The sequence below is a fragment of the Loxodonta africana genome, chromosome 9 (genome assembly GCF_030014295.1).
Source record: "Loxodonta africana isolate mLoxAfr1 chromosome 9, mLoxAfr1.hap2, whole genome shotgun sequence".
Taxonomy (NCBI): Eukaryota; Metazoa; Chordata; class Mammalia; order Proboscidea; family Elephantidae; genus Loxodonta; species Loxodonta africana.
In genome coordinates this window covers 43,666,205-43,693,709 of record NC_087350.1, presented here as the reverse complement: position 1 = coordinate 43,693,709, position 27,505 = coordinate 43,666,205, and the positions used below count along the sequence as shown (strand labels likewise).

Below are 27,505 nucleotides of genomic sequence, written 5' to 3'. Positions count from 1 at the left end.
CTGAAAACTGTGAATTCCTATAACCCAATTTTAAATAAATTAAACCCTTGGACTTCAACTTACCCAGGGATCCCTAGAGAAATCTAAGGTTTTAATATAGCTTGAATAGTAGCAATTTGCATTTATATAGAATGCATATAGAAAACTGTTTGCAATGATCACCATAATATAAGGGGAAACTGAGGTGCTGGTATTTAAGAGGCAAGTTTGGTTCCTACAAGCTTTATACAATCAGGGCCCTATGATACTTCCTTCTTAGATTTACCGTATCCTACCCCTTCATTTTACTCCTTGTTAATAAGAACAATTTATTTTATACCAACAATTAGAGAATCATGCAGTAAATGACAGGAACATATTATTATCGTTACTGGGTTCTCCTGTGCTGTTCTCTTTCCCTTCTGCTTCACTGCTCTCCTATTTGGAATCTCAGTTTTCCTACCTTTAAACTAGTCTATTTTTTTTATAATATAAATGATCAAGCATCCATCTAAAGACAAAATTCCATTGTAACTTCAAGGAACCACTGTAAATTATGTAAAATTGGAATGTGATATTAGGAGCGCCAGTGAAATATCATAAACCTATTTTTCAATTTACATCTGGATATTAAAAAAAAAAAAAAAAAGGCTGCCGAAGGGACAGAAGCTGAGCTACACAAGGAAAAGTCCCCACTTTTGGTTGCTTGTTTTTTCAGTATCCTGGGGAATCATGGATGGTTTGAAGCACAGATGTCCTGCAATGCAGGGCTGAAAGGAAAGCTTCAACCGAAATCTTGCCAGCTAAGGTCACAGGACAACTGTGTGAGTGTGCTTGTTCACCTTTACAGATTACATTGCAGCAACAAATTAAATGCAGCCCAAATCTTTGCAGTCAGAGAACAAGCTGATGCCTTGCATAATGTCTGCTCTGTTCGTTCTCCCCTCTTGGACTGGCTCAGAGGATCATTTTGCATTCTCCTTCATTCGAATATAAACCAGCAGACTTCCCATCCTTCCTCCCTCTCCCCACCAAGCTCCAGTTACTTCATCTGCTGCTAGTATTAATGCTCTTCACACACTCATTATTCTTTAATGATGCCTGTTTGTAAATAGCAAGATGGGATGCAATTAAACCATGAGAGGCTAAATAAACACACATAGTAATTAGGATCTTTACAAGAGATTTTTTTTTTCATATATAGACTGGAATTTACCTTTCATTAATCTGACTTAATTGCAATAGTGCACCAATAAAGAGTCAACACAAATTAGGTGCTCTAAATGATTTCCCCATATTAAGGGTGAGCTAGCGATCCTTCCTTTGGGTGACAAACCATCTTCTGCTAAAGGGGAGGACTGAATGGGAAAATAACACTGTTAACATTAGGAAGACGATTTCGGCAGTATGACAGGTATCGTATCATTATCATAATGCTGGTGGCTCAGATGGCTGAAGTTAACGAGGTCAAGGTCATAGGTTTAAACTGCAGCCTCACTCCTCTTGTGAGTCAGCTCTCTTTCAAGATAGCAGACATCACTCCTTTCATTTGTCAGCTTTCTGTCACTGGTTCCAAGAAGAACAGAGTTAAGGGTTTGGATCAATTGGTTCAAATCTATCCCTGCTCCCGGAATAATAAAGGCCAGGAACATTCACTCTGTGGCATGGCAGTAGAGAGTTTTGTGAAAAGGACATCTGTTATCTGCAAGAAAAGAAAAGTTCTTCTGTTTCAACCTTTGCTTCTAGCAGGTGTGAAAGATTATATACATTTGGCAACTAACTAGAAGAAGAATATGACGGCATATCACAACACTAGATACAATCTTCCAGTAAGATCTCAGAGCACCTATTAACTTATTTATCCAACAAATATTGACTAAGCTCCTCTTAGGTACCGGGCACTGACTGTGTCAGGACACAAAATTCCTTCAGGAAAAATGCCACTCACTCTACAACACTTTTTACCTTTTACATATTTTGCTCATCTTTCCCTTTTTTCCCCTAATCACTGTTGCTTATCAGCTGTCATCTTCCACTCTTTGCCAAATATAGACACACATGGATATATGGAAGTCCCAACTTCACTCCCATTCCTGTGTCCGTGGCATTACTGGCTTACAATCTCAACTCTGAGGAACCCCAGGGGCCATGAGGCAGGTCCTGAAGGTGCCACAGAGGCAAGATGGCTGAGTCAACCACTTAGACTTGGAACTTAGAGACTCTATGTTAAACAGTATGACCAGGACAGCATAAATGAGATTACTGAGATCCTAATTTTAAAATATTTGGGAACCCTCTCCATGACAACATTTCCCAAAGTGTGTTCCATGAAAAGGGGTTCTATGGTCAAATAGGTCTGGGAAACCATGTATGCAATATGCTCCTCTTGAAAACTCACAGTTCACATGAGCATATTAAAGGCTCTGAAAATGCCTGTGATAAAGGAACTGCTTAGCTTTGTTTAACCAGTGAGTGTACCCCAACCTTACTGTGTACCTCAACTTCGTTAAGAATTGGTGCTCCAAGAAAATGGCTTTGGGAAATACTGTTATATTAGCATCAGGAAAGAAATAACTTGTGTATTCCCATCAGTCACCAGCAGCTTGAATTCTCTTGTTCTAGTTTGATAATACACCTTACCCTATCCACTCCCCCTTCATTTTCTAGAGACAGAAAATCAGGACAGCAATGCTGCTCCCCTCTCCCTTACCCCAGAGTCTGGAACCCACCGAACCTGGGCTGGGGTGTAGCAGACCAATAGAGGCTCCAAGGATAGAAGATGGCTCCTTGACAGACTATAGATAAAAATCCATCAACTCTAAGACCTTTAACTGCTGCCAGTTCAAGAACTTTCAAAGATTCACTCTTACATTCATTTTTATGGTTACATTATAAGCCTCTGAAAAACCCTGTCTTGTAACAGCATCACCAACAGCCCTTGCTTAATCACTCTGGTAGATCATATATAAAAACAAAATAGAGCTAAAAAAATCATTTCATGTCAGTGAGCAGATGTCTAGCCCATTTGCAATTAATACGACCCACTTCCATACAATCAGACTGCTTAAAATTCCTGGAACAAGATGTAGAAGTTAAGATGCAAATGTTCTGGTTTTAATGAGAATGAATGGAAACGATAACATCCTCTCTCCCTTTGAGGGTAGGTACAATCTACATATAAGTCCCAACTGCACACTAAATTTATCAACAAAACAATCATTTGATAAAGCCTGTGTGAAAGAAGAAAATAGAACTGGGAAAGTCAGAGTATTTTCAGAAAGCATTTCCTACCAAAATCATTTTTAAAAAAGCTTTTAAAAAAACTTGTCTTGTTTCAACACATTTCCCCCAGTTACCTACATGTCCCAGAGACTTCTTGTATTTCTTTGAATCCATGCAATCTTTTCATGGACAGAGGCAGAGGGGGACAGAAAAGGTCAGGGCTTTGGCCTTTTACGGATCTCGCTTCAAATCCCGGCTCCACCACTTAATATGACCTCGAACAAGTTATTTAACCTTCTCAGTCTCAGGGTTCTCATCTATACAATGCTGATAATATCATCTTCCTTGGCAGGGTTAGTATGAAAATAAAGTAAATAGCATATATTAAAGGACCAAATAGAATTCTAAGCACCAAACCAAAACCGTTGCCACTGAGGTGATTCTGACTCATGGTGACCTCATGGTAGCATAATGAATGGTTCAAGCCCACAAACCAAACCTGTAGCTGTGGTGTTGATCCTGACTCATAGTGACCCTATAGGACAGAGGAGAATTGCCCGCAGGGTTTCCGAGGCCGTAATCTTTACGGAAACAGATTGCCACATCTTTCTCCTGCGGAGTGGCTGGTGGGTTCGAACCGCCCATTTTTCAGTTAGTAGCTGCAATGCTTAGCCACTGTGCCAAGAGCACTCTTTTAAATGAATGGTAGCTATTATTAAAATTAATATGCACGGTGGCAGGGGCATACTTTCCCAGGATCAAAAGGTAAATCTCACTTTATTTCTTCCTGCCTGGAAGGCTGATGCATACCTAAATGTCACTCCTTCCTTGATGGTCTAGTTGTGACGTCTCTCCCCAATTTCCACTAGGTGGCGGTGGGCTTCTCAAAGTGTGCACCCCAGTCCAACTCCATCTGCATCAGATACCCAGATCCTCCCTCCTCCACCCCATTAGCTCTGGGGTGAAACTAACATTTCTAACAAGTACCCAGGGGAGTGTAATGATTCTCTGAACCACTGGCATCAAAAACCCCAGTGGCATAGTACCCAATATAGGGCAGCACTCAGTAAGTCTTTGTTGAATTAAACAACAACAAAAAGGTAATTTAACTCTTGCAAGCCTTTGTTTGTACCATTGTCTTCATTCATTCATTCAGTGGATATTAACAGAGTACCTCCTTTTGTGCTAAGCACAGTTCAAAGTCCTGGAAATATGACAAGGAACAAGAAAGACAATGGTTCTACAGCCAGGGGCTTATATTACTCTAGGGGGATTCACTGGAGAATGCAAGTAGAGGTTCTGACCCTCTTGTTATCTTCTGTGACATGCACAAGTTCTGTGCAAACCAGGCACTCAGAAAGTATTTGATGATAATGGTGAATGAAATCAAGATGGTAAGGTTTCAAAGGCATGATAAAATCCTCAGAGATTTAGTAGTAGTTTAGAAACATCTAGAAATGGGTAAGTACAGCAGAAAGAATCAGCAGTTTGGTCTGACTGACTGGGGTTAAAAAAAACCCAGCGCTGTTGAGTCGATTCCGACTCATAGTGACCCTATAGGGCAAAGCAGAACTGCCCTGTAGAGTTTCCAAGGAGCGCCTGGTGGATCTGAACTGCTGACCCTTTGGTTAGCAGCCATAGCACTTAACCACTATGCCATCAGGGTTTCCGACTGGGGTTAAGTCTCAGCTTATTTGCTAGAGGCCTCAGGGAAATTATGTTGCCACTCTGGACAGTACCTCCTCATAGGGCTGGTGTGAGACTACATTGCAAAGTAGCCCAACCCTTCATTCAATAAATATTTACTGCTTAGCACGTGCCAGGCACTCTTCTAGCCACTGGGGATACAGCAGTTACCAACACAAAATCTCTGCCCTCACAGAACTCACATTCTAGTAAGTGGAGATTGACAACAAGTTAATAAATAACATGCCAGATGGTGAAAAGTGCTATGAAAAAAATAAAGCAGGGCACAGGATAGATGTCAGGGAGTGGGGTGGGGTGCTAATTTAAACAGTGTGGTCAGGGGAGACCTGGAATCTTTAGGAAGAAAGGGAGAGAGCCAGGCGTAGAAGGTACAGTTGGTACAAAGGTCCTGAGAAGCAGGAAAGATCCTGAAGGGCTCTAGGATCAGTGAGGAGGCCAGAGTGGTCAGAGGGAAGGTAGCCTGCAGCAAGTGGTCAGAGGTAGTGGGGCGGAGGAATGGGATGGATCACGGAGGCCCTTAAGGATCATGTAGGGACTTTTCTAAGTGTGCTGAGAAGTGATCAGAGTGTCCTGGGCAGAAGAGTGACCTTTTAAAAGTAGTGCTCTAGCTGCAGTATAAAGAAGAGATTACAGAGGTGCAAGAGTAGAAGCAGACAGGCCAGTGGAGGATGCTGCAATAACACAGGTGAAAAAGAATGGTAACTTGAACTGGAGTAATGGGGTAGAGTTGGTGAGAAGTGGCTGGATTTTCGATGTATTTCTAAGAAAAAACCCACAGAATTTATCAACTGATTGGTTATGAGCTATGAGAGAAAAGGCAAGAGTGATTCTAAGAATTCTGGTCTGGGCAGCAGGAAGAATGGGGGTGTCACTTACTGACATAGGAACACTGCCGGAGCAACGAGTATGAAAATCAAGCCAAGTGGAGACATGGAGCAGGCAGATGGATTTGAGGCGGAAGTCCGAGGAAAGCCCTGGACTAAGGATGTACACTTGGGCACCTTCAGCAAATGGAACATAGATAAAACCAAGGGATAAATGAGGTCATCTAGGGAGTAAGAACAGACAGAGAAGGGAGTAGATCTGAGAACTGAGCCCTGGGATACATACTGTTTAAAGCTGGGAAGAGGAAGAAAAATCAGTGAAGGAGACCGAGAAGGAATGACCATAGAACGGGGAGGAGATCCTGAATAATTGGTGCCCAACATTATAATATTTAACTTTAAGACAAAACCCAACAAAGCCTTTACTCCAAAATTCTGTTTGAATGCCTTACATATCTATAACTGAAAGAACTGGAGAAATGTAGATGTACTGCAGTAAGCATGATTAACAATTAAAAAAAAAACAAAAAACCCAGGGTTGTCTAGTCAATTCCAACTCAGAGCATCCCCTTAAGGTTTCTAAGGCTATAAATCTCTACAGAAGCACACTGCCACATCTCTCTCCTGTGGAGGCGCTGGTGGTTTCGAACAGCCAACCTTTCTGTTAGCAGTTGATTGCTTTAGCCACTGTGCCACCAGGGCTACAATTAGTCACCCTATAAGTAGTCGCAAAGACTGTCTGTAATTTTACCTAAAAATATAATTCAAGAATGAGGGAAAGAAAAGAAAGTCATATATTTTCATCTTATATTTTAAAAAAGGTTATTATTTACAAAGGGCTTTTCAACAGAAATAAAAAATTTTCTTATATTAATAGTTTATAATAAAAAGTTAACATGGTAGTTAAGTGTGCATGAACAAGGCCTACAAAAATTCATGATCTTCAACAAATGTCTCCTAGAAATCACTTAGCTGCCACTCCATCACCACTCCCACCAGCTGACATTCCTGAGCTTGCCCTCAGCCAGGCAAGTTCAAAGCACACTATCTGAATGAACTCATGCAATCCTCCAACAACCCCATGAGGTAGGACTGTGATTAGCTCCGTTTTACAAAGGAGGAAATGACAGCATAGAGAGATTGACTACTCAAGGCCAGACAACCACAAGTGGCCGAGCAAGGATCTGAACCCAAGCCATCTGGCTCTATAGCCCACATGCTTACTCCAATTTGCTAATGAGTTGGGTTAATTATGACGATGATGAGAATGATGACAACTACTACTACTATAACCGTACATAGCACAATTAGTTAATTTTAATTAAAATTCTATGCAACATCATCTATATAATTAATAATGCCATAGGCCATATTAGTGTAAACTCATACTCTTAATTCAACTGCCAACAGAAATGAATTATATATGTCACTTTTATTAAAATTGAGCAACTGTTTTATCTCAATGCAGACACAATGAAAAGACAAACCGGGTGAAAAATCAACTGTGTAGATTGGGATTAAGTAACAAAGTAAAATACCAAGATAAACTGCTTTTAAAATCAGTTGAAGATATAATACAGCCCTGGAAGGTTTCAATTATTTACATGCTTGGTCTATGCAGTATAAATCTGGGCTAATGAGATTCTATTGCTGTGTATAAATCTGAAACAGGACAACCCAATTGTCTAAAGGAAATAGCAGCTTGGGCTCCTGTGTTAATAACTCCTCAAGACAAAGATTATGATTCAGGAAGAGTAACATCATTTTTGCTTCACATTATTGACTGCAGTGGGTGTTGAGAGGAATGGCTCCATTTGGCCAAATACAAACTCTGAGACGAGTTGCAAGGAATCTAAAGAATCTATTGATCAATGCCGTTGTTCTAACAACAAGACCAACAAGAATTTACACTGTGTTTTTTTTTATTTGTCCTAAATACAGTTCTGAGTGATCCCTTCTTCGTCTTAAAGCTCCCTGGCGTTTTGTAACGAAAGCTATGTAACACAGGTGGAATACAACAGATGTTAAACGTATTAGCCAGATCACAATACTTCCCTTCTTGGATCTTCACAAAGGCTGTGCGTACCATAGTATAAGTATACAATATTGTAGGTACCATCGAATAACATTTAAAAGCAAAGTGATCCATTTAAGATCTATCCAAACATGTCTGTAACGTAGTGCACCACTATAATAAAGGCATAAACAGTGTTTTAGGAACATAAAGGAAAGAAAGACTATCTCAGCTTGGGGAAGTAAAGGTAGGCTTCTTAAAAGATGACACTGGAGTTCAACATAAAAGGCTGCAGAGCAATTTTACAGAAGGAGACAAAAGGTGGAAAAGGGCACCAGAGGCAGAGGGAAGAGTGGGCACGGAGTACAGAAACAAACGAGCATGGAGTGTTTAGGTAATCTCGTGGTTCCTACAGAGCTTCTGGAAATGACAAGGTATTTTTGTTTGTCCCGGTTAGTGGGAAGAACTATTGGCATTTAGTGGATGGTGGCCAGGAATGCAGGGCAAGAGAGAGGCAGGAGGAGATAAGGTTGGAAAGGTAAATTGATAACCTGCCTGGGTATCCTCAGGGCTCAAAGGTTTCTCAGTGGAGGTGCTCCTGGCATTTCTGATGGAACAGGTTGTTGTATTACAGAAGGTTTAGCATTCCTGGCCCCATCCACTACAAAGGAGCCCTAGTGGCACAGTGGTTAAGCACTCAGCTGCTAACCAAAAGGTCAGCAGTTTGAACCCACCAGCAGACCCACCAGTCTGCTTCCATAAAAATTACAGCCTTGGAAACCCCATGGGGCAGTTCAACTCTGTCCTAAACAAAAAAAACTCACTGCCATTGAGTCGATTCCTACTCACTGCGACGACTATACGGGACAGAGTAGAATGGCCCCATGGGGTTTCCAAGGAGCAGCTGGTGGATTCAAGCTGTGGACCTTTTGGTTAGCAGCTGAACGCTTAACCACTGCGCCACCTACAGGTTCACTATAAGTCGGCATCGACTCAATGGCAACGGATTTGGTTTTGGTTTTACTGTTAGTACAGGTAGTCCTCGACTTACTGCGGGGTTCCTTTCGGGCGACTTTGTCATAAGTCGGTTCTCTTTTTTTTTTTTTTTTTAAGTTTTCATTGTTATTGCCTTTTGTTACCAGTATCTTTAGAAACCCAATCTTTATTTGGCTCTGGGGGTTGGAAACATTACATATAAACTTACAGATTTATAATAATCATGCACTACTTTTAGAATTAAAATTTATTAAAAAAATTGTCCTTTCATGTATAAAATTCACTGGATACATAAATACTGGCTGATAATAAAGATTTCTCCAGTAAGTTTCTTAAGAGATTTCTCTGTGCCAGGCACAGTGTTCAGTACTTTATACACACCTTCTCATTTGACCCTATTGAGAACCCTAGGAGGTAGCCACGTTTATCACCATCTTCCGAATGAAAAAACTGAGTCTTGATGATCAAGGTCACACAGCTACTAAGTGGCAGAGTGACAATTCAGACCCAGGTCTTTTGAACTTGAGAGCTCGAACCTTCATCCTTTTTTAAAAATAAATCACTTGAAGCAACCCAGATGTTGTCTCATTCTTTTCTAGCCATGAAACGTGTTCCCACATTGTCCTGGTTGCTCATGGAGCTACTTGCCTGGCCCCTTGCACCCTTGAAGTATCCACCGTCTCTACTGACAGAGATGATCTCAAGACTGAGCAAAACGAGAACAGGAAACTATAGTACCGACACAGGGAGAAGGTCATGGTCTTTCGGTAGTTTTTCTGTACCCACTTGATTCTGAAGTTTCATAGCCAAAATATGTGCAGTGCTTCTGTCTAAGTATGGATGCCAAAGCGATGCTTGGCTTTTACCTTTCTGAGGCAAGTTCTCTTTAGATGTGGTGTTCTATTAAAACATAGAAATGTCATTTTGTGGGAGGCTCTTGTCCTATTCCTACTTACCGGTAATCTTCTAAGAGAAGATTAGCTCTTGTCATAATCTCAGGGATCTTCATTTTGAGTCCATAAAGTGGGAGGCAGTGGATAGACTTCAAGGAATTTCTGAACCCCTTGCAGTTTTTCTGTGTGTAGATGTGCTCATGTGCCTTTTTCTGAGGAGAGGGCCTATGACTTTCATTAGAAAGGGTAGCTAATTCCAAAAGAAGGTTAGGGACATTGGTCTTAAACCTTAAACTCTGAAGCTTTTCTCTTCGTGCTGCCTGTTACCCGCTGATGCAGCTCTGTATTTTTGGTACTCTTGTTTTATGTTCAGTATATGTTAACATTTGTACTTCATTTCCAGATGAATTTCTGGTGGCTTACAGGTTAAAGCACAGTGTGGGAGATACTTTTCTTAAAAGATAATGGCCACGGAAAGCAATGGAAAGAATTGGTGCTCTCAGGCACCAGAATGGAGCAGCTTAAGAACATGCTTGAGCGGTCTATCTTTTTTCTGTTTTCTGACAGCTAAGACATAAAAAGAAAACATTTTGTGTTGTACAGTTTTTATTTTCTGACAAGAGCATACAAAGTCAAATTTAATAACTTTTTTTTTCTTAGAACTAATTTTGAGGAGTAATTTATACTATTTTTGGGCAAATATTATTTTACCAGGTTTATATTGTTTCTTCGATAGACTAGTTAAGCTCCCTACCCCTCAAATCTCCCATCAAAAAATCCCAATATGCCAGTAATCATCAGATTCTATCATTTTTAATGACATATACTCTGTAAAGATCCATCAATTCAGATCTCTAGTTTTCCTCAATGTGTTTCAACTGCATTTGTCCCAAAGAGTTGGAAAGCACGTTCCACCACCTTGAACAGGTGTATTTCATTAGCTTGGCATTTACAGTAGTAAATTTAAATGTTGGAGAAAATAATTCTAACTCCACAGGATTTTTACTGGATTTTATTTTTAAATATTTTGAATACATCATATTTTTAATTAGTCTGGTAAAAATAGGTTGTGCTTGCCTTTGTGAGTCTGAGTGAAACTTGAGTGTGTTCAAAATTCAGAAAAGTCAGTTGAATGAATGCACAGTACCACTATTATCCTTTTTTTTTTTTTTTTAAGATTATTTAATTCATTTTTATTCAGTGATAAATGTTGGATCTGTTTTCATGGTGCCTAATTTCCAGACCACTTCTCCCCTAGCCTGCCTCCAATTTATCAGCTTTCTTTTCTAGTCCTTACCTTCATTCTTGTAACAAATGCTTACTGATCAACTACTATGATACCCCAAACTGTAACCGCTAGCAATGACCCATCCCCCTTCCCAATGCCGCATACAGTACACATCTTGATGAACTGTCAGTCCTGCCTCTTTCCTTCAGATCAGCTCCTCTGCCCCATCTTCTTTACTCTTATCTCTTGCCTCGGCCTTCTAGTTGGTGTCCTGGTCTCCTTGCTTCCAGACCCTCCACTTCCACTCCATCTTCCACACCAGCATGATCATTCAAAGAGCTGATCTCATTAAGCCAGTCTGCTACTTAAGAACCTCTGTTGGCTCCTCATTGCTTGAAGGATAAGCTCCTCCCTTCTTAGTGTAGCTTACCCTGTCATAAGTCTGGGATTTACCAGTACTAACAGTAAAACCAAAATCAAGCCTGTCGCTGTCAAATCGATTCCGACTCATAGTGACCCTATAGGACAAAGTAGAACTGCCCCATGGGGTTTTTAACACTGTAATCTTTACAGAGGTAGACGGCCACATCTTTCTCCCGTGGAGCAGCTGGTAGGTTCAAAAACTGCTAATTTTTGGTTAGCAGCCAAGTACTTAACCACAGCACCACCAGGTCTCCATTGTACTAACAATAGGGTGTATATATATCCATTCTAGACAGTTCACAAATATACCTACAAATAGGTACATATCTATTCCCCTTACAACCAGGACTGCACACAGTCTGTAATTCTAGTCTCACATATTGTTCCCCATAGTTCCTCTGGAAGCCCTGGTGGCACGGTGGTTAAGAACTCAGCTGCTAACCAAAAGGATGTCAGTTCGAATCCACCAGCTGCTCTTTGGAAACCCTGTGGCGCAGGTCTGCTCTGTCTTACAGGGTCACTATGAGTCGGAACTGACTAGATGGCAACAGGTTTGGTTTCTGTTTTGGTTTATAGCTCATTTAAGTACTTTGAAGATGATCTTTTAAGTTTCTTTCTACACATATACACATTCATTTATTTAACAAATATTTACTAGGCACCTACTGTGTGTCAGGTACTAGGGGTCTAGAGGTTCTAGGGACTTGGAACACATCACTGAACAAACCAGACAGGATCTCTGCACTTGTGGAGATTTACAGTCTTTTAAGAAGAAACAGACAATAGGCAATAAGCAGAATAGATAAGGAAATACCATATGTTAGAAAGCGGTAAGTACTATTTAAAAAAAAAAAATGATGTCCAAGGAAATAGGGAGTGGGGAGGTAGTTACACATGGTAGTCAGAGAAGGTCTCACTGAGAAGGGGCATAAAAGCAAAACCCTGAAGGCTATGAGGACTAAGCCCTGTGGATATCTAATGGCAAAGCCCTTACAACAGGAGTTAGGCTTGGTGAGTGAGGGGAGCGTGTAAGGGGCAGGGTCTGGGGCTGGAGCAGATGATGAGCCATCATAAGGACTCAGGTGGATGAACTTCTACTCTGAGGGAAATGGGGAGCCACTGCAGAATTCTAAGCAGAGAAGAGACATGACTTGACTTCCGTTTTAAAACACTCTGGCTACACGAAGAAGAGACTGCCTAGAGGCAGGGTGGAAGCAGGACAGCAGGCCAGTTAGGAGGCTACTACAGTAATCAGATAAGAGGTAATGGAGGCTTAGACCAGACACATATAATTTTATCTAATATGTAAATATAAACGTGCATGCTTAAAAATGTTAGCTTCTATCAGCCTGAGACCAGAAGAGATAGATGGCACCTGGCCACAACTGATGACTGCCCTGACAGGGAACTCAACAGAGAAACCCTGAGGTAGCTGGAAAGCAGTAGGATGCAGACCCCAAATTCTCACAAAAAGACCAGACTTAATGGTCAGACTGGGACTGGAGGAACCCCAGAGGCCATGGACCCCAGACCTTCTGTTACCCCAGGGCAGGAACCATTCCCAAAGCCAACTCTTCAGACAGGGATTGGACTGGAATAAAAAAAACAAAATAGGGGATGGAAAATGAGACTGGTGAAGAACAAGCTTCTTGGATCAAGTCAACACATGAGACTATGTTGGTATCTCCTGTTGGGCGGGGAGATAAGAGGGCAGAGGTGTCCAGAAGCTACCCGAATGTACACGAGGAGAGAGAAGGGAGAGAAGTATTGTGCTATCTCATCAGAGGGAGAGCAATTAGGAGTGTATAGCAAGGTGTATGTAAATTTTTGTATGAGAGACTGGCCTGATTTGTAAACTTTCACTTAAAGCACAATTAAAAAAAAAAAAAAAACCTAATGGATCACAACAGAATATTGTCCAATACAGTGCTGCAAGATGAGCTCCCTATGTTAGAAACCACTACACAGCAGTTGCGAAAATGGACTCAAGCATAGCAACGATCACAAAGATGGTGCAGGACCTGGCAATTTTTCATTCTATTATACATGGGGTAGCCATGAGTCAGAGACGACTGAATGCAACTAACAACAACATAGGGCTGTTAGGGGAACTAAGTGAATTCACATTTGTAAAGCACCCAGAACGATACTTGGCTACATAAGAGCTTGTTAAATAAACATTATTTACACTATTCTTTAAAAAAAAAAAGTTAGCTTCTTAATTTGAAATAATTTTGAACAATCTCAGACTTACAGAAAAGTTGCAATAGTACAAAGAATTCCTATATATATGTCACCTAGATCCCCTAAATGTTAGCATTACGTCACATTTGCTTGCATGCCCTCTTTCTACACACACACACGCACACACAAACATATGGCTTCTCATCAAACTTCTACTCAATAATTTTAACAACGCTTTGTAATTCTTGAGGTCTTGATTCCTCCTGAAACAATTATTACTATGATAGTTACCCAATTTTCTAAATCCTTCTACATTTATTAGTTCACGTTCTACTGAAAAGAACTGTTAGCTCCCATTTCTTTATTCGTTTAGTATTCATTTATATCAGTATGGACACTGGGATTATATTCTGTGAGCTTTAATCCATTAGTATCATTATTTATTTTGATCTTCAATGGTCCCAGGTTTGGCCTGTGGGAACCCCTTCAATCTGGCTTCTGCATCCTTTTAACACGTCCCTATCATTTTTTGAGTACTTCTTTTACTCTCTGGCATAACAAAATATTCCTGGTTCACCTTGCACTTTACCTGCCTGCTCTGGAAACTGAAATTTCTCTAAGAAGACTGTTAGTGGACAGTGATATCTAGAAACTAAGATGCGGATGACAGATGTGCTCATTGCTTCTGGGGTCTCACTGCTTCTACACCCTCTAAGCAAACAGAGCTAGGGCATATGTTTGTGCATATGTGTGAGCGTATGTATGTGTGTGATATTTCCATATCTGTCTATATACATCAAAAGCAATTAGTTCATACTGATATCTCCAATTCCAATCCAATGCCAAAGGCTCTTTCTAGTATTCTCCTTTACATATGTAATTTCCTTCTCCAAAAGGGAGAAATCTGGCTCCCATCATCCACAATTTATTTCCTATTTGCTCATTCCTAGAACACACTTGCTCTCGAATGTTGAGCAAAAAAGCAAAAGGAAGAATTGATGAAGTAAAAGAACTGAGCAGAAGAGTTCAAAGGGTGGCTAGAGAAGACAAAGTAAAGTATTATAATGACATGTGCAAAGAGCTGGAGATGGAAAACCAAAAGGGAAGAACACACTCAGTGTTCCTCAAGCTGAAAGAGTTGAAGAAAAAATTCAAGCCTCGAGTTGCAATAGTGAAGGATTCTATGGGGAAAATATTAAACGACGCAGGAAACATCAAAAGAAGATGGAAGGAATACACAGAGGCATCATACCAAAAAGACTTAGTCCATGTTCGACCATTTCAAGAGGTGGCATATGATCAGGAACCGATGGTACTGAAGGAAGAAGTCCAAGCTGCTCTGAAAGAAAAACAAGGCTCCAGGAATTGATGGAATATCAATTGAAATGTTTCAACAAACAGATGCAGCGCTGGAGGTGCTCACTCATCTATGCCAAGAAATATGGGAAGACAGCTTCTTGGCCAACTGACTGGAAGAGATCCATATTTTATGCCTGTTCCCAAGAAAAGTGATCCAACCAAATGTGGAAATTATAGAACAATATAATATCACATGCAAGCAAAATTTTGCTGAAGATCATTCAAAAACAGCTGCAGTAGTGTATTGACAGGGAACTGCCAGAAATTGAGGCCGGTTTCAGAAGAGGACGTGGAACCAGGGATATCACTGCTGATGTCAGATGGGTCCTGGCTGAAAGCAGAGAATACCAGGAGGATGTTTACCTGCGTTTTATTGACTATGCAAAGGCATTCGACCATGTGGATCATAACAAATTATGGATAACATTGTGAAGAATGGGAATTCCAGAACACTTAATTGTGCTCATGAGGAACCTTTACATAGATCAAGAGCCAGCTGTTCGGACAGAACAAGGGGATACTGATTGGTTTAAAGTCAGGAAAGGTGTGCGTCAGGGTTGTATTCTTTTACCACACCTATTCAATCTGTATGCTGGGCAAATAATACAAGAAGCTGGACTACATGAAGAACAACGAGGCATCAGGATTGGAGGAAGACTTATTAACAACCTGCGTTATGCAGATGACACAAACTTGCTTGCTGAAAGTGAAGAGGACTTGAAGCGCTTACCAATGAAGATCAAAGACCACAGCCTTCAGTACGGATTGCACCTCAGCATAAATCACAACTGGACCAATGAGCAACATCATGATAAACGGGGAAAAAATTGAAGTTGTCAAGGATTTCATTTTACTCGGATCCATAATCAACAGCCATGGAAGCAGCAGTCAAGAAATCAAAAGACGCATTGCACTGGGTAAATCTGCTGCAAAGGACCTCTTTAAAGTGTTGAAGAGCAAAGATGTCACCTTGAAGATGAAGGTGTGCCTGACCCAAACCATGGTATTTTCAATTGCATCATATGCATGTGAAAGCTGGACAATGAATAAGGAAGACCAAAGAAGAATTGATGCCTTTGAATTGTGGTGTTGCTGAAGAATATTGAATATGCCATGGACTGCCGAAAGAACGAACAGATCTGTCTTGAAAGAAGTACAACCAGAATGCTCCCTAGAAGCAAGGATGGCAAGACTGCGTCTGACATACTTTGGATATGTTGTCAGGAGGGATCAGTCCCTGGAGAAGGACATCATGCTTGGCAGAGTACATGTCAGTGAAAAAGAGGAAGACCCTCAACGAGGTGGACTGACACAGTGGCTGCAACAGTGAGCTCAAGCATAACAACGATTGTAGGGATGGCGCAGGACCGGGCAGTGTTTCGTACTGTTGTGCACAGGGTCACTATGAGTCGGAACAGACTCAACAGCACCCGATAGCAACAACATCTTATGCATACATTGATCAAGTATATTGATGTTTACTTTTAAATTTTCTTGAGGTAAAATCTGTCTACAATGAAATGTAAAAATTTTTAGTGTACTATTCTCTGAATTTTGATAAATGCGCATAGCCATATAAAGCACATCCCTATCAAAATACAGAACGCTCCCACCACCACAAAATGTTCCCTGATGCCCTTCCTAGTCAATGCCTGCCCCCTCCCTCCTAGAGGTAAACACTGTTCTGATTTTTATTCACTTTATATTTTACGTGTTCAAAAACTACGTAATTGAATCAATGAGTACGTACTCTTTTGTGTGAGGCATTTTTCACTCGGCAAAGGTTAACAGCGAGAGTGCAAGGGATAGCTCACTTGAATTTTTTTGTTTTTCTTACATGTAAGTTGGAGTGTGGACATTCTTGGTTTTCTTTTTTGGGTTTACGGCGTGGTTTTTGTAGTTTTGTTTGGTTCTTCTTGTTTTTCTGTAATATTTGGAGGATATGTACAGAGGCTTGAATGTAGATAGCCATCCATACTATTTTTGATTCTGAAAATTGTTAAACATAAAGGAAGAGAGATTATCTAACAACCATCCCAATTAAAAAATGACCAAGATTTTGTCACATCTGCTTTATCTATCTTTTTTCTATCTTTCCTTTTTAAATTTTTGTTAAAAAGTATTTTAAAGCAAACTTCATACATCATGTTATTTCAACTCTACATACTTCAGTATCTATCTCTAAAAAATATGGACCTTTTTTTTTCAAACCACAAGACTATTATTACACCTAACAAAATTACCAACAATTCCCTGGTATCAATTAAAATTCAGACTATGTTTAAATCTCTCAGACTGCATCACAGATGTCCTTTTACAGTTGGTTTGTCTGAATCAGGATCCAAACAAAGTCCACAGTTTACATATTGCTGTTAAGTCTCTTTTAAGTATTTCATCTTTCTCATTTTCCCCCATGCCATCAACTTTGTTGAAGAAATTTAGTTGTCCTATAGAATGTCCCACATTTCCTGTTGCCTTTTACTTTTTGATTTTTTTTTTTAACTGCAAAGTTTTTGATCACTAGTAAACTTGCAACATTTTTGAACCACTTTTCCTTAACTGTTGGACATATTTCTCCTTAAAGCAGCAGTTCTCACATATTTTGATCTAGGACCTCTCTACACTTTTGAAAATTATTAAGGACCTCAAAGAGCTTCTGTTTTTGTGGGATGTAGCTATCAATATTTACCAAATTAGAAGTTAAAACTGAGAAATGTTTAAAACATAAGAATATACAAGCTATTAGGTGTCAGTGTGATGATGTCATTGCACATTACGTAGTCTCTGGAAAGCTCCACTGTGAACTCATGAATGAATGAGAGTGAAAAAGGAAAGTAATGCCTCAGTATTACCATTAAAATAGTTTTGATCCTGTAGACCTCTTGAAAGAATCTCTGTTACCCTTGTCCCTGGACCACTGATGATGCTGAATAAGACACCAAGCATCAAAGAATTTTACACTGGATGATCTTCAGAAATTTCTGAAGGACAAAAAGTTATTATTCAAGTCTTTGACTTTGGGAAAAATGTGTTTTACGACTTGAGGATTGCTGGTGGGAGTGTAAATTTGTGCAACTACTTAGGAAAACATTTTGGCATTATCACGGCAAACTGAGTATTTGCATGCCTTAAACCAGGGTTTTAAAACACTGGCACTTTTGGACTGGATAATTCTTGGATGTGGGGGCTGTCTTGTTTTAAATATTTAGCAGCAATCCTATTATCATCCCACTAGATGCCAATAGCACTCCCCCTGCCCGAGTTGAGACAAAAATTTCTCTTAAAAAAAAAAAAAAAACTCATCCATTTTGTTGATCCTGACTCATAGTGACCCTATACAGGACAGAGCAGAACTGCCCCACAGGGTTTCCAAGGCTGTAATCTTTATAGAAGCAGATTGCCACATCTTTCTCTCATGGAACAGCTGGTGGGTTCAAACTGCCGACCTTTCAGTAAGCAGCCAAGCACTTAACCGCTCTGACACCCAGGCTCCTTGTCCCTTGAGGTTCAAAAGTCACCCCTAGTTGAGAATCACTGCCCTAAGCAGAGCAATTCTACTCCTAGGGGTAGATCCAAGAGAAAGTTTAGCACATGGGTACCAACAGATATGAAAAAGAATGTTCACAGCAGGACTGCTCATGATACAAAGAACAAAAAACAAAAACAAACCAAAAAACTCAGAAAGAAATCAACTGGCGACTGACAAAAAAACAGATAAATAAATTAGGATGTATTCATATAACGAAATACTTCAGATCACAAAAATGAATAAGCTATAGCTAAACCAATAATTTGAATAAATTTTAGTAAAACAAATGCTGAGTGAAAAAAGTAAGTCCCAGAAGATAACAGATTAACACCTTTCTTTGGGGGCGGGGGGGGGAAACAGGCAAAATTAAAGAGTATATTGTTTGGCCATACATATATATGAGATAAAGTCCCCCCAAAAGGAAGAAGAATGCTCAAAAGGAGGGATAAGTATTCCCTGTAGGGCAGAGGCAGGGGATGCAACAGAGTGGTATGAGGTACTTATAGATACATACAGGTTGCAGATGGTGTTCTGGCTCCTGGGTTGGTTGGTAGGTTCACTCATGAGTATTCACTATATTACTAAATAAATTTGAAAGGGCAGTGACTGAATCAATGATGACAGTGCGTCATACACCAAAGATTATGATAAATTCAATTTCGTACAACTGAAGTTAAAACAAACAAAAAACCTGAGCCCTACCCAGTAAGAGTCTACTCCCCAACTGCTTCAGGAGCCTCTTCTCTCTACCTCCCTCTCTTCCCCTTGGTCCCTGAACTCTAGCTACCTAGTCTCCTTGGTTTTACTTGACATCACTGGCCAGCTGCCCTCAGGCAAGGGTCTTTAGTACTTGTGCTATCTCTCCTGGACCCTGACCCCCCCCAGATGGCTCATGACCTCACCTTACGTAGGTCTCTACTCACAGAGGCCTCCTTAATCCCACCCCCCAACAGCACCCTGTGCCACTTTCCAGCCCTTTACCCTGTTGAATTCTTTCCTCAATAGCCTATTACCATCTGAAATCATATTATACAACAATATGCTTGTCTCTTGTCTGATTCCCATACTATAATGCAGGTTTTGCAAGTGCAGGGACTTTGCTTGGTCGATGCTGAATAGCACCTGGAACTGTGATTTCATCCCTTGGTGTTCAGTAACTATTTACTGAATGAATTAATGCTTTAGCTACATATCATACCTCATACCAGAGCTGTAACTTACTGAAAAGGTTAGCCTTCAATGGAATGCCAAAGGCATAAAAGGTTTAACATCATGTTTCTTAAAATGTGACCCACAGATTACCTGAGACTTAGCTGAGGCACCTGGGATATGCAGTTCTTAGGTCCTACCCCCCAACCTGTTGAATCAGAATTTCTGTGGTGCCTTGCCAGAATACGCATTTTCTACAAACTACACTGTGAATCTTAGCCTTACTAAAGCTTGAGAACTATTGAGCCCAGTGGAAAAATCAAGGCTCCAAAGAGCTCAACAGGTTAGCTGTCCAAAAGTCTTTCCTTACCTCAGTGAGCTTGGGGTAAAGTAACCTGGTTTTACAATGAAGATGTGCCATTCAAAAGCATTGCATGACTATGTTAAAGAAATTGAAGATCGGTTGAAATGTGGATTTAAAAAGACTGATGAATGAGTTGTATCTCCTATAAATCAAACAACATAAAGATTAATTTGTAAAATATAATGGTATATTTCAAATATGGTTGGAGCTTTATCTTTTTTCTTTTCTTACACTTTGTATCTAGTGGATCAGTCGAAAATTGTAGATTCGTATTTTAAATGCTGAAAGAAGCCAGCTGCTTGTTCCAGTCTGACTCAGTTAAGCTCCTACAATATTTTGATTATTTGAAGAAAATTAATAATGGGATGTTAGGCAGTAGATTAACTGAAACTAAGTATCAACATAGCTAGATTTATTTTTGGATAACTGAGCTCATCTCTTCAAAGAATGGAAACAGGATGTATTATATAATGAGTTATTAACTTACACAACAGGAGAAGAGCCTCCAAACAGGGCAAAGAGAACTACAATGTATTTAAAGATTACATAAACCGTTAAAAGTTTAGATTTCACATTAGGATTTGGAGTGTCAGGCTATAGTTGATTATCGCAAGACTCACAAGGACAGTAGAAGTTAAGCCAGTAACTGCCTTGAGAGTTTGCAAATCAAAACAGTATAAATGCCTTACTCCTCTTCCCTTGGGTAGGGAAAAGGTCTCTATTACAGCCAATATGGACAAACTGTTGAAGACTGAAAGACGCCTGTATGTCTGTCATTCATGTATTCATTCAGCAAATATTGACTGAGCACCTACCTATCTGTCCTCCTGTCCCTCCCCTCACCTCCTTTCCTATATATGCCCTATCTGTCCATCCATACACATGAATAGGATACATGCATGTGCTTCCAGGTCAAACACAGCTCCCAGACAGGTGTCTACTCCTAAAGTTTCTGACGGGTGCTGAAGCCCTGGGGCTTCCAGGCCAACAATGAAAGGCAGGCTTGGCTTTTAGGTAAGCCAAATTGACCTCAACTGTATAAAAGAAAAGCCTCAAAAAATATCAATGTGATTGTCCCTCCCCACCCTTTTTCCCCCGTCTATATTTTTGGCTTTTTATATTGTGAAGGAACCCTAGTGACGTAGTGGTTAATTGATCAGCTGCTAACTGAAAGGTTATTGGTTAGAACCCACCAGTTGCTTCGAGGGAGAAAGATGTGGCAGTCTGCTTCCATAAAGATTACAGCCTTGGCAACCCCATAGGGCAGTTCTATTCTGTCCTATAGGGTCGTTGTAAGTCGGAATCAACTTGACGGCAACAGGTTTATATTGTTACGAAACTGCAGATAAGGGACTAGGGCTCTGAAATATACATCTAAGGCGCTCTGACAATTCTTGGCAGTGATTACTTGGTGAAGGAGGAAACTGAAAAGGATCACCAAAACCTGCCTTTGATTCACGGACTGCTCTGGAGTTCCAATGACTTGGTAATGTTTTCCTACAGACGTGCAGAAACAATCTAAAACCCCCTTTAAACTCACACACCAAAACCGAAGAGGTCTCTATCTACAAAAAAGTCAGTGGAATGCTCTGATCGTAGAACCCAGGTTGATAACTTGAGCCACTTCTGGAGCCCTTTATATAGTAGAGCAGGCATCCCTCCTCTGAGTGGTTTCAGGAAGCCATGCCATTACATTTCACAACTCAAGTGACTCTTGTGAAAAAGCTACTTGCTCTCACTGCTCTTAACACTCCATTTCTCCCTCCAGAAAGGGGTCTGCCCTGGCTCCATGGCTTGAGCTAAGACTTAAAAATTTATGTTGTGTATGTACAAGAATGCTCATGCCAGCATTATTTAAAAAACAAAATTGGAAACAACCCAAACATGCATTGACAGGAGAATGAATAGTGTACAGTCATAGAACGGTCTACTGTATGACAATGAAAATTATTAAACTGCAGACACAACCAACAACATGGATACATCTCAGAAACAACACACAGCATGACACCATTTCTATAAAGCTCAAAAACCGATGAAACTGAACAAGACCTTATTTCGGGATTCACGTACCGTTTTACAAGCACATTTTAAAAAAGAAGAGAAAGGCATGATCAGGATGGTGGTTACCTTGGGTGGAGAGGCAGGAACTGGGGAGAAGCATACAATGGTTCTGTTCTGCTTCTTGAGTGAGGAGCTCCTGGCTTTACCATTATGCTGCATAATTTACAGATACATTACATATATTCCTTTGTATAGGTCAGATTACATAGTAAAAAAACTTTTAAGAAAAATTACCAGCCTGGTAGTCCAAATCTTGTCACCAGCATGAGCTATAATCAGAGAGGGAAGTGGGTGTTCCAGCTGCATGGCCCAGTAGAAAGGACTGTACATCTCTGGATCTCAGTCTTCTAACTTGTAAAACAAAAACAATTGGTCCTATCTACCTAACTCAAGGGGACTCTGAGGATCCAATGAGCTGAGTCCTGTGTGAGATGAGTGCGCTGTACTCATAGAAATTTGTTTTATCATGTTGTTGCTTTTTCTGCCTTGCCCTGCCCCTCTTCCTCTGAGGAATTACTACATCTTACACTATGTACCTCTATGGGGCTGCCAATACATGACTTCACCCTGAACACAGAGGGAGGAACTACCCTAGGTTAGGCCAACGTGATTATTTCTCCATGGAAGGTATGAGCGCAAATATAGTGACGGAAGGTAACTGACACGGAATCATCTGGCCCACAGGGCCCCATAAGGACCATTGTTTCGTTCCTGCTCCTGACATCCGCGGAGCCCCCTGGTTTTTGTCCTTTCTGGCAGACACTATCCTTGAGTGATGGCATCATTAAAAAGCAAAATAAACACGGACTTTGGTCAAGGTAGATAAAACGGGATGTTGCAGAGTGCTCAAATGGGTCCCGCTTCAACAATCTCCTAACTGGTCTTCCCCCTGCCAGTCTCACTCCCCTTTCGAAGCCTCCCAGAATACCTCCAGATTAATCTCCAGAAAACAACACTTTTCATCTCTTGTCCAAACCTGCTGCAGTGGTGCCTTACTGCCTACGGTATGGGTCTCTAACCTTTTCCACTGGAGTCACAGGGAAAGTTACCAGCAAAGGTAGTAGGGGAAGTGATGGCTGTTGGTCCTGCTCCCCTCCCAGGCAAGAATTCTCTTCATCCTCAGAGAACATGGGTGTTGCAGCAGCAAACAGCTTAGAGATTTGCAATATGATGAAGTAACACCTTTCAAAAGTAAAAACCAAACCAAATAATCATGTTAAAAGTATGATTATTTAGCTGGCAATGTGACTCTGAATCAGATCACCCATTATTATTTCTATAAATAAACATCCCATCACGTGGATTTTTGCATCATCTGAGGAGGGTAACAACTAGTCAGCTAGACACATATGGATCCAAATGAGCCACGCACAGGTGGAAGAAATAGTATATATACAACAGAATTCTTTCCTTGAATTGGGCCCCTAAACTCTCTCATCAGTCTATTAAAACAGAAGCTCCACGAAAGCAGATGGGGCTGACAGGTCATCGTGAAATAAAAGCCTGCTTTCTCAGGTGGCAGTAACTCTAAGATCTCAGACCTGTTTACCTATCATCCTGTTCCCTCTGCTCATTCCCTTCAATGCCAGACTCCTACCTTCATCATGAAATAGAAGCTCAATGACCCAGAAATAATTTGAACAAACCTATCTCACTGAGGATGCTTTCATTTTTATCTTCATTAACTCTTTGGTTCCTGTCAAGTATGCTGAAAGCAAAATTTACGTTTTGGTTGTTGGGTCCAGAAGATCTTAAAATTTAGAAATTTGTACATTTAACTGAGGCAGCAAATATTTCATGTTTCATATACAGATACATCTTACATAAAGGAAGATATTTTTTTTTACTGTTAAAAAAATATTCTTATTCTCTTTATTTTTTTAACAGATGGAATTTTAAAGTCAAGAAAAGCAGCATGTTACCCAGATGAACTTCACTAATTTTTTCTCATAATGAATTATCACACATTTAACAAGCCCTCAGCTTTTATTTCTTAAGAGAAAACACACACACACACACACACAAAAGCCTGCTCTCCTAAGATGAATGGCTTGGGTGAATAGTTACTCATCCTGGATGACTACTTTTAAGATTTTTACAAAGTTGTTGCTGTTGTTAGGTGCCATGGAGTCAGTTCCGACTCACAGCGACCTTATGAACGACAGAAGGCAACACGGCCCCGTCCTGTGCCATCCCTCACAACTGTTGCTGTCGGAGTCCATTGCAGCATCGGAGCCCATTGCAGCAGTTACTGTGTCAATCCACCTCATAGGGATTCTCCCACTTTTTTGCTGACCATCTACTTTATCAAGCATGATGTCCTTATCCAGGGACAAAGTAAAATGCTAAAATATGGGGACTTCACACTAGGCCCCAAAGCAGCAGCAGACGTGATGTAAAAAACAGTTCTCAACCCCACCTCCCTGATTCCCATCAAAACCTTACAACTCTGCTTTCTGTAAAACGTGATGGCTCCTCGAAATCTGTGCTCGTGGAAGTATTTTCCAAGCACATGTTAACACACAGACCATGAGAAAAGTTTCCTGGCACCAACACCTCCACACCTGTCTAATTAATACTACAATTTACCACTGTTACGTCACTGCATGTCCAAAACGTACCTATCTTTGGTGAACCCATGCAAACAGATACATAAACAGTGAGAGTATAATAACAAAGTGCTAAGAACAAACCAAAATCAGAAACAACAAAGCCAGAAACACAAGGTTATTGGTTAGGAGGCCTCAGAACACTTTTTCAAATGCATAATGAATTTTATAATTGATTTCCACAGAACCTGGTTCTGTTTTAAGAAGGTATTTTCTTTAGCAGGATCCAACCATTGACCATTGTACCTCCTTAAGACAACATAAAACAGATTCGCCAAAACTGCGCTTGGGAGGTTTATACCATAAACTAACTTACAAGTGAAATAGTCTTACAGTATCTTTCCTCTCTGGTTAACTCTTAGATAGGATCTGCAACTGGTTCAAAAGCAAGGTTTCAACGTGAAAACTTTTTAAGCTACAGAATGCCAGTAAAGAGAAATATGCTCTTCACCATGGAACTGAGATTTAATTTCCATTTTATACATTCTACAACACAGGACCAGAAAGTTAATCCTGAGGTCAATTTTCTTCCACATGGCCCTACAAATAGGTCAACCAGATCTTACCAGAAGCATTGCTGATGTTCCATTGGGTCTGGATAAGTGGATTGACATTTCGGGAAACATCCTGTCGATGCGGCTGATCACATCATCAACATACCTAAGAGGGAAAAAAGAAACATACATGTGTGAGCTACAGCCCTATCCAGAGAAATAAAAATCTACAGTTTGCTGAAGACTGGTCTTTTAAATTTAATTTTTATCAACAAGATACGTTTTTTAAAAGGCAAATAGCATTAAAAGGCTTTAAAACAAAACATTAATTCCCTCTCCCTCCCCTTGCCTTTTTAGGGATGATCTTTTTTTTTTTTTAATATTTCATTTTTGGTGAAAATATATATAGCAGATCATACACTCATTCAACAATTTCTACATGTACAGTTCCATGATACTGCTTACTTTCTTCGTGTGTGTCACCATTTTCGCTATCCCTCTCGATATCGTGTCACCAACATTGACTTAGACTAAAAAATCAAAACGAAACTCACTGCTGTCGAGTTGATTCTGACCCATAGCAACCTTACAGGACAAAGGAGAGCTGCCCCAGAGGGTTTCGAAGGCTGTAACCTTTACGGAAGCAGATCACCACATCTTTGTTTTGGGGAGGAACTGGTGGGTTCGAACTGCTGACCTTTCAGTTAGCAGCCGAGCTCTTAACCACTGCACCACCAGGCTTCTGATTTAGACTTGCTGCCCCCTAAATTACTCATCTATGCTTTAGTTATTAGTGTCAATTTGATTCGATATAGATAATTCTTTAATAGAGCGCAATGTTCAAGGTGAATATTTTTTACTAATTCAGCTTAACTGTTGTTTATAGTCTGAAGATGACTTCCGGGGACAGTTCTGATTTAAGGTTCAAAAATTTTCTTAGGGCAACAGACTAGGGGTTCCTCCAGCCTCAACGGGTCCAGTCAGTCTGGGTTCTTTAAGAAGTTGAAATTCTGTTCCACATAACCCCCACCCCTTTTTGATCAAGGACTCATGATCAAAACGTTCTGCAATGGTAGCTGGGTACCACCCAGTTCTTCTGTTTCAAGGCAAAGGGGGCAGTAGCTCATGGAGGCAACTAGACCTGCAGTCCAGTTCCTTCTGTGATTCCTGAGATTCCTTTTTCCTCTGTTGCTCCAGGCAAATAGAGACAAATTGTTAGATCTTGGATGGTCCCTCACACGCTTTTAAGACCCCAGGCACTACTTACCAAACTGGGGGTGGGGGGGGGTGGGCGGTGGGTAGAACAGAAACTCTAAAAACAGTGTTAAGTCAATTGGCTGGACAATCTCATGAAGCCATGGCCCTAAGCCTGTGAACCAAGAGAACTAATTCCATTAAGTATATCCTCTTTCTTTTTTGGTTACAGTTTTTGTTGTAAAATTATGTACAGCACATTTGCCATTTCACCCTTTTTCTTGTGTACAACTTCGTGATATCAGTTATATTAGTCAAGTTGTGTAACCATTACCTTTAAGTGATACAAATTTTCCCATCACAACAGATGTAAACTCACTACTTTCTAGAGAACAATTCCCTCTATTCCTGCCTCAGGTAACCACTAATAACCACTGGTCTCTATATTTTTACCTATTCTTGTCATCTAAGTGAGGTCTTACAGTATTTGCCCTTCTGATTGACTTACTTCATAATGTCTTTGAGGTTCATCCATGTTGCAGCATGTATCAGGACTTCATTTCTCTTTATAGCTGAGTAATATTCCATTGCATGTAAGTACCACATTGTTTGTTCATTCATCTGTTGATGGATACTTAGGTAGTTTTTACCTTTTTGCTATTATGAATAGTGCTGCTATGAACGTAAGTGTACATACGTCTGTGTCGTTACTTTTAGGATCTTAGGGCATATACCTAGGAGTATAATTCCTGGATGATATGTAGTTCTATTTTCAATTTTTTGAGGAATCACTACACTGTTTTCCACAACTCTTGTACCATTTTACATTCTTATCAGCAGTATAAGGTTCTGATCTCTGCACACTAGAGGTGACCGTTTGTTAGTGATTTCTTTTGGTATTCACCTCTATATCCTAAATCTGTTTTTAATGCTAGTTCCTGATTTTTCATTTTTAGGCATAACTGATTGGTTTGCTCCTACAGAAGATCAGAATTTAGCTCTTCCATCTTCCTGGTCACTGGGCTCCAGTAACACAGTCTCATCTCTTTGTCCTTCCGGCCTTAGGGTGGCAACAGCTTCCCGTCATCACTAAACTCTGGGTTGCTTCACTATCTCTTGTTTAGATTTTCATCTCAATCATCTGAACAACCAATTTCCTGGATTAAATTCCTCTGTTTTAAATACCTGAAGTAACTTATGTTTTCATGTTTGCACTCTAACCAATTCAAGTTATATCACAATTTTTGTTTAAACCAATATTTGATGTTTACGT

General features: G+C 40.3%; 1 protein-coding gene across 6 annotated transcripts in view; it reads right to left on the bottom strand.

The window, feature by feature from the left end:
- MED27 (mediator complex subunit 27) overlaps nucleotides 1–27,505 on the bottom strand; it is a 230,786-nt gene that overhangs the window by 55,754 nt on the left and 147,527 nt on the right. The window contains exons 4-6 of one of the 6 annotated variants that reach the window (XR_010322982.1): nucleotides 25,111–25,204; nucleotides 19,878–23,117; nucleotides 10,794–18,939 (exon numbers count right to left, since the gene is read on the bottom strand). Coding sequence is in view for 2 of the 6 variants with exons in the window: in XM_023544793.2 (XP_023400561.1) it covers nucleotides 23,088–23,117; nucleotides 25,111–25,204 (124 nt within the window). In the remaining 4 variants the exon portion in view is untranslated. Of the gene's footprint in view, nucleotides 1–10,793; nucleotides 23,118–25,110; nucleotides 25,205–27,505 lie in introns of those variants that run through there. The other 5 variants (XR_010322981.1, XR_010322983.1, XM_023544793.2 and 2 more) reach the window with 5 other exon arrangements.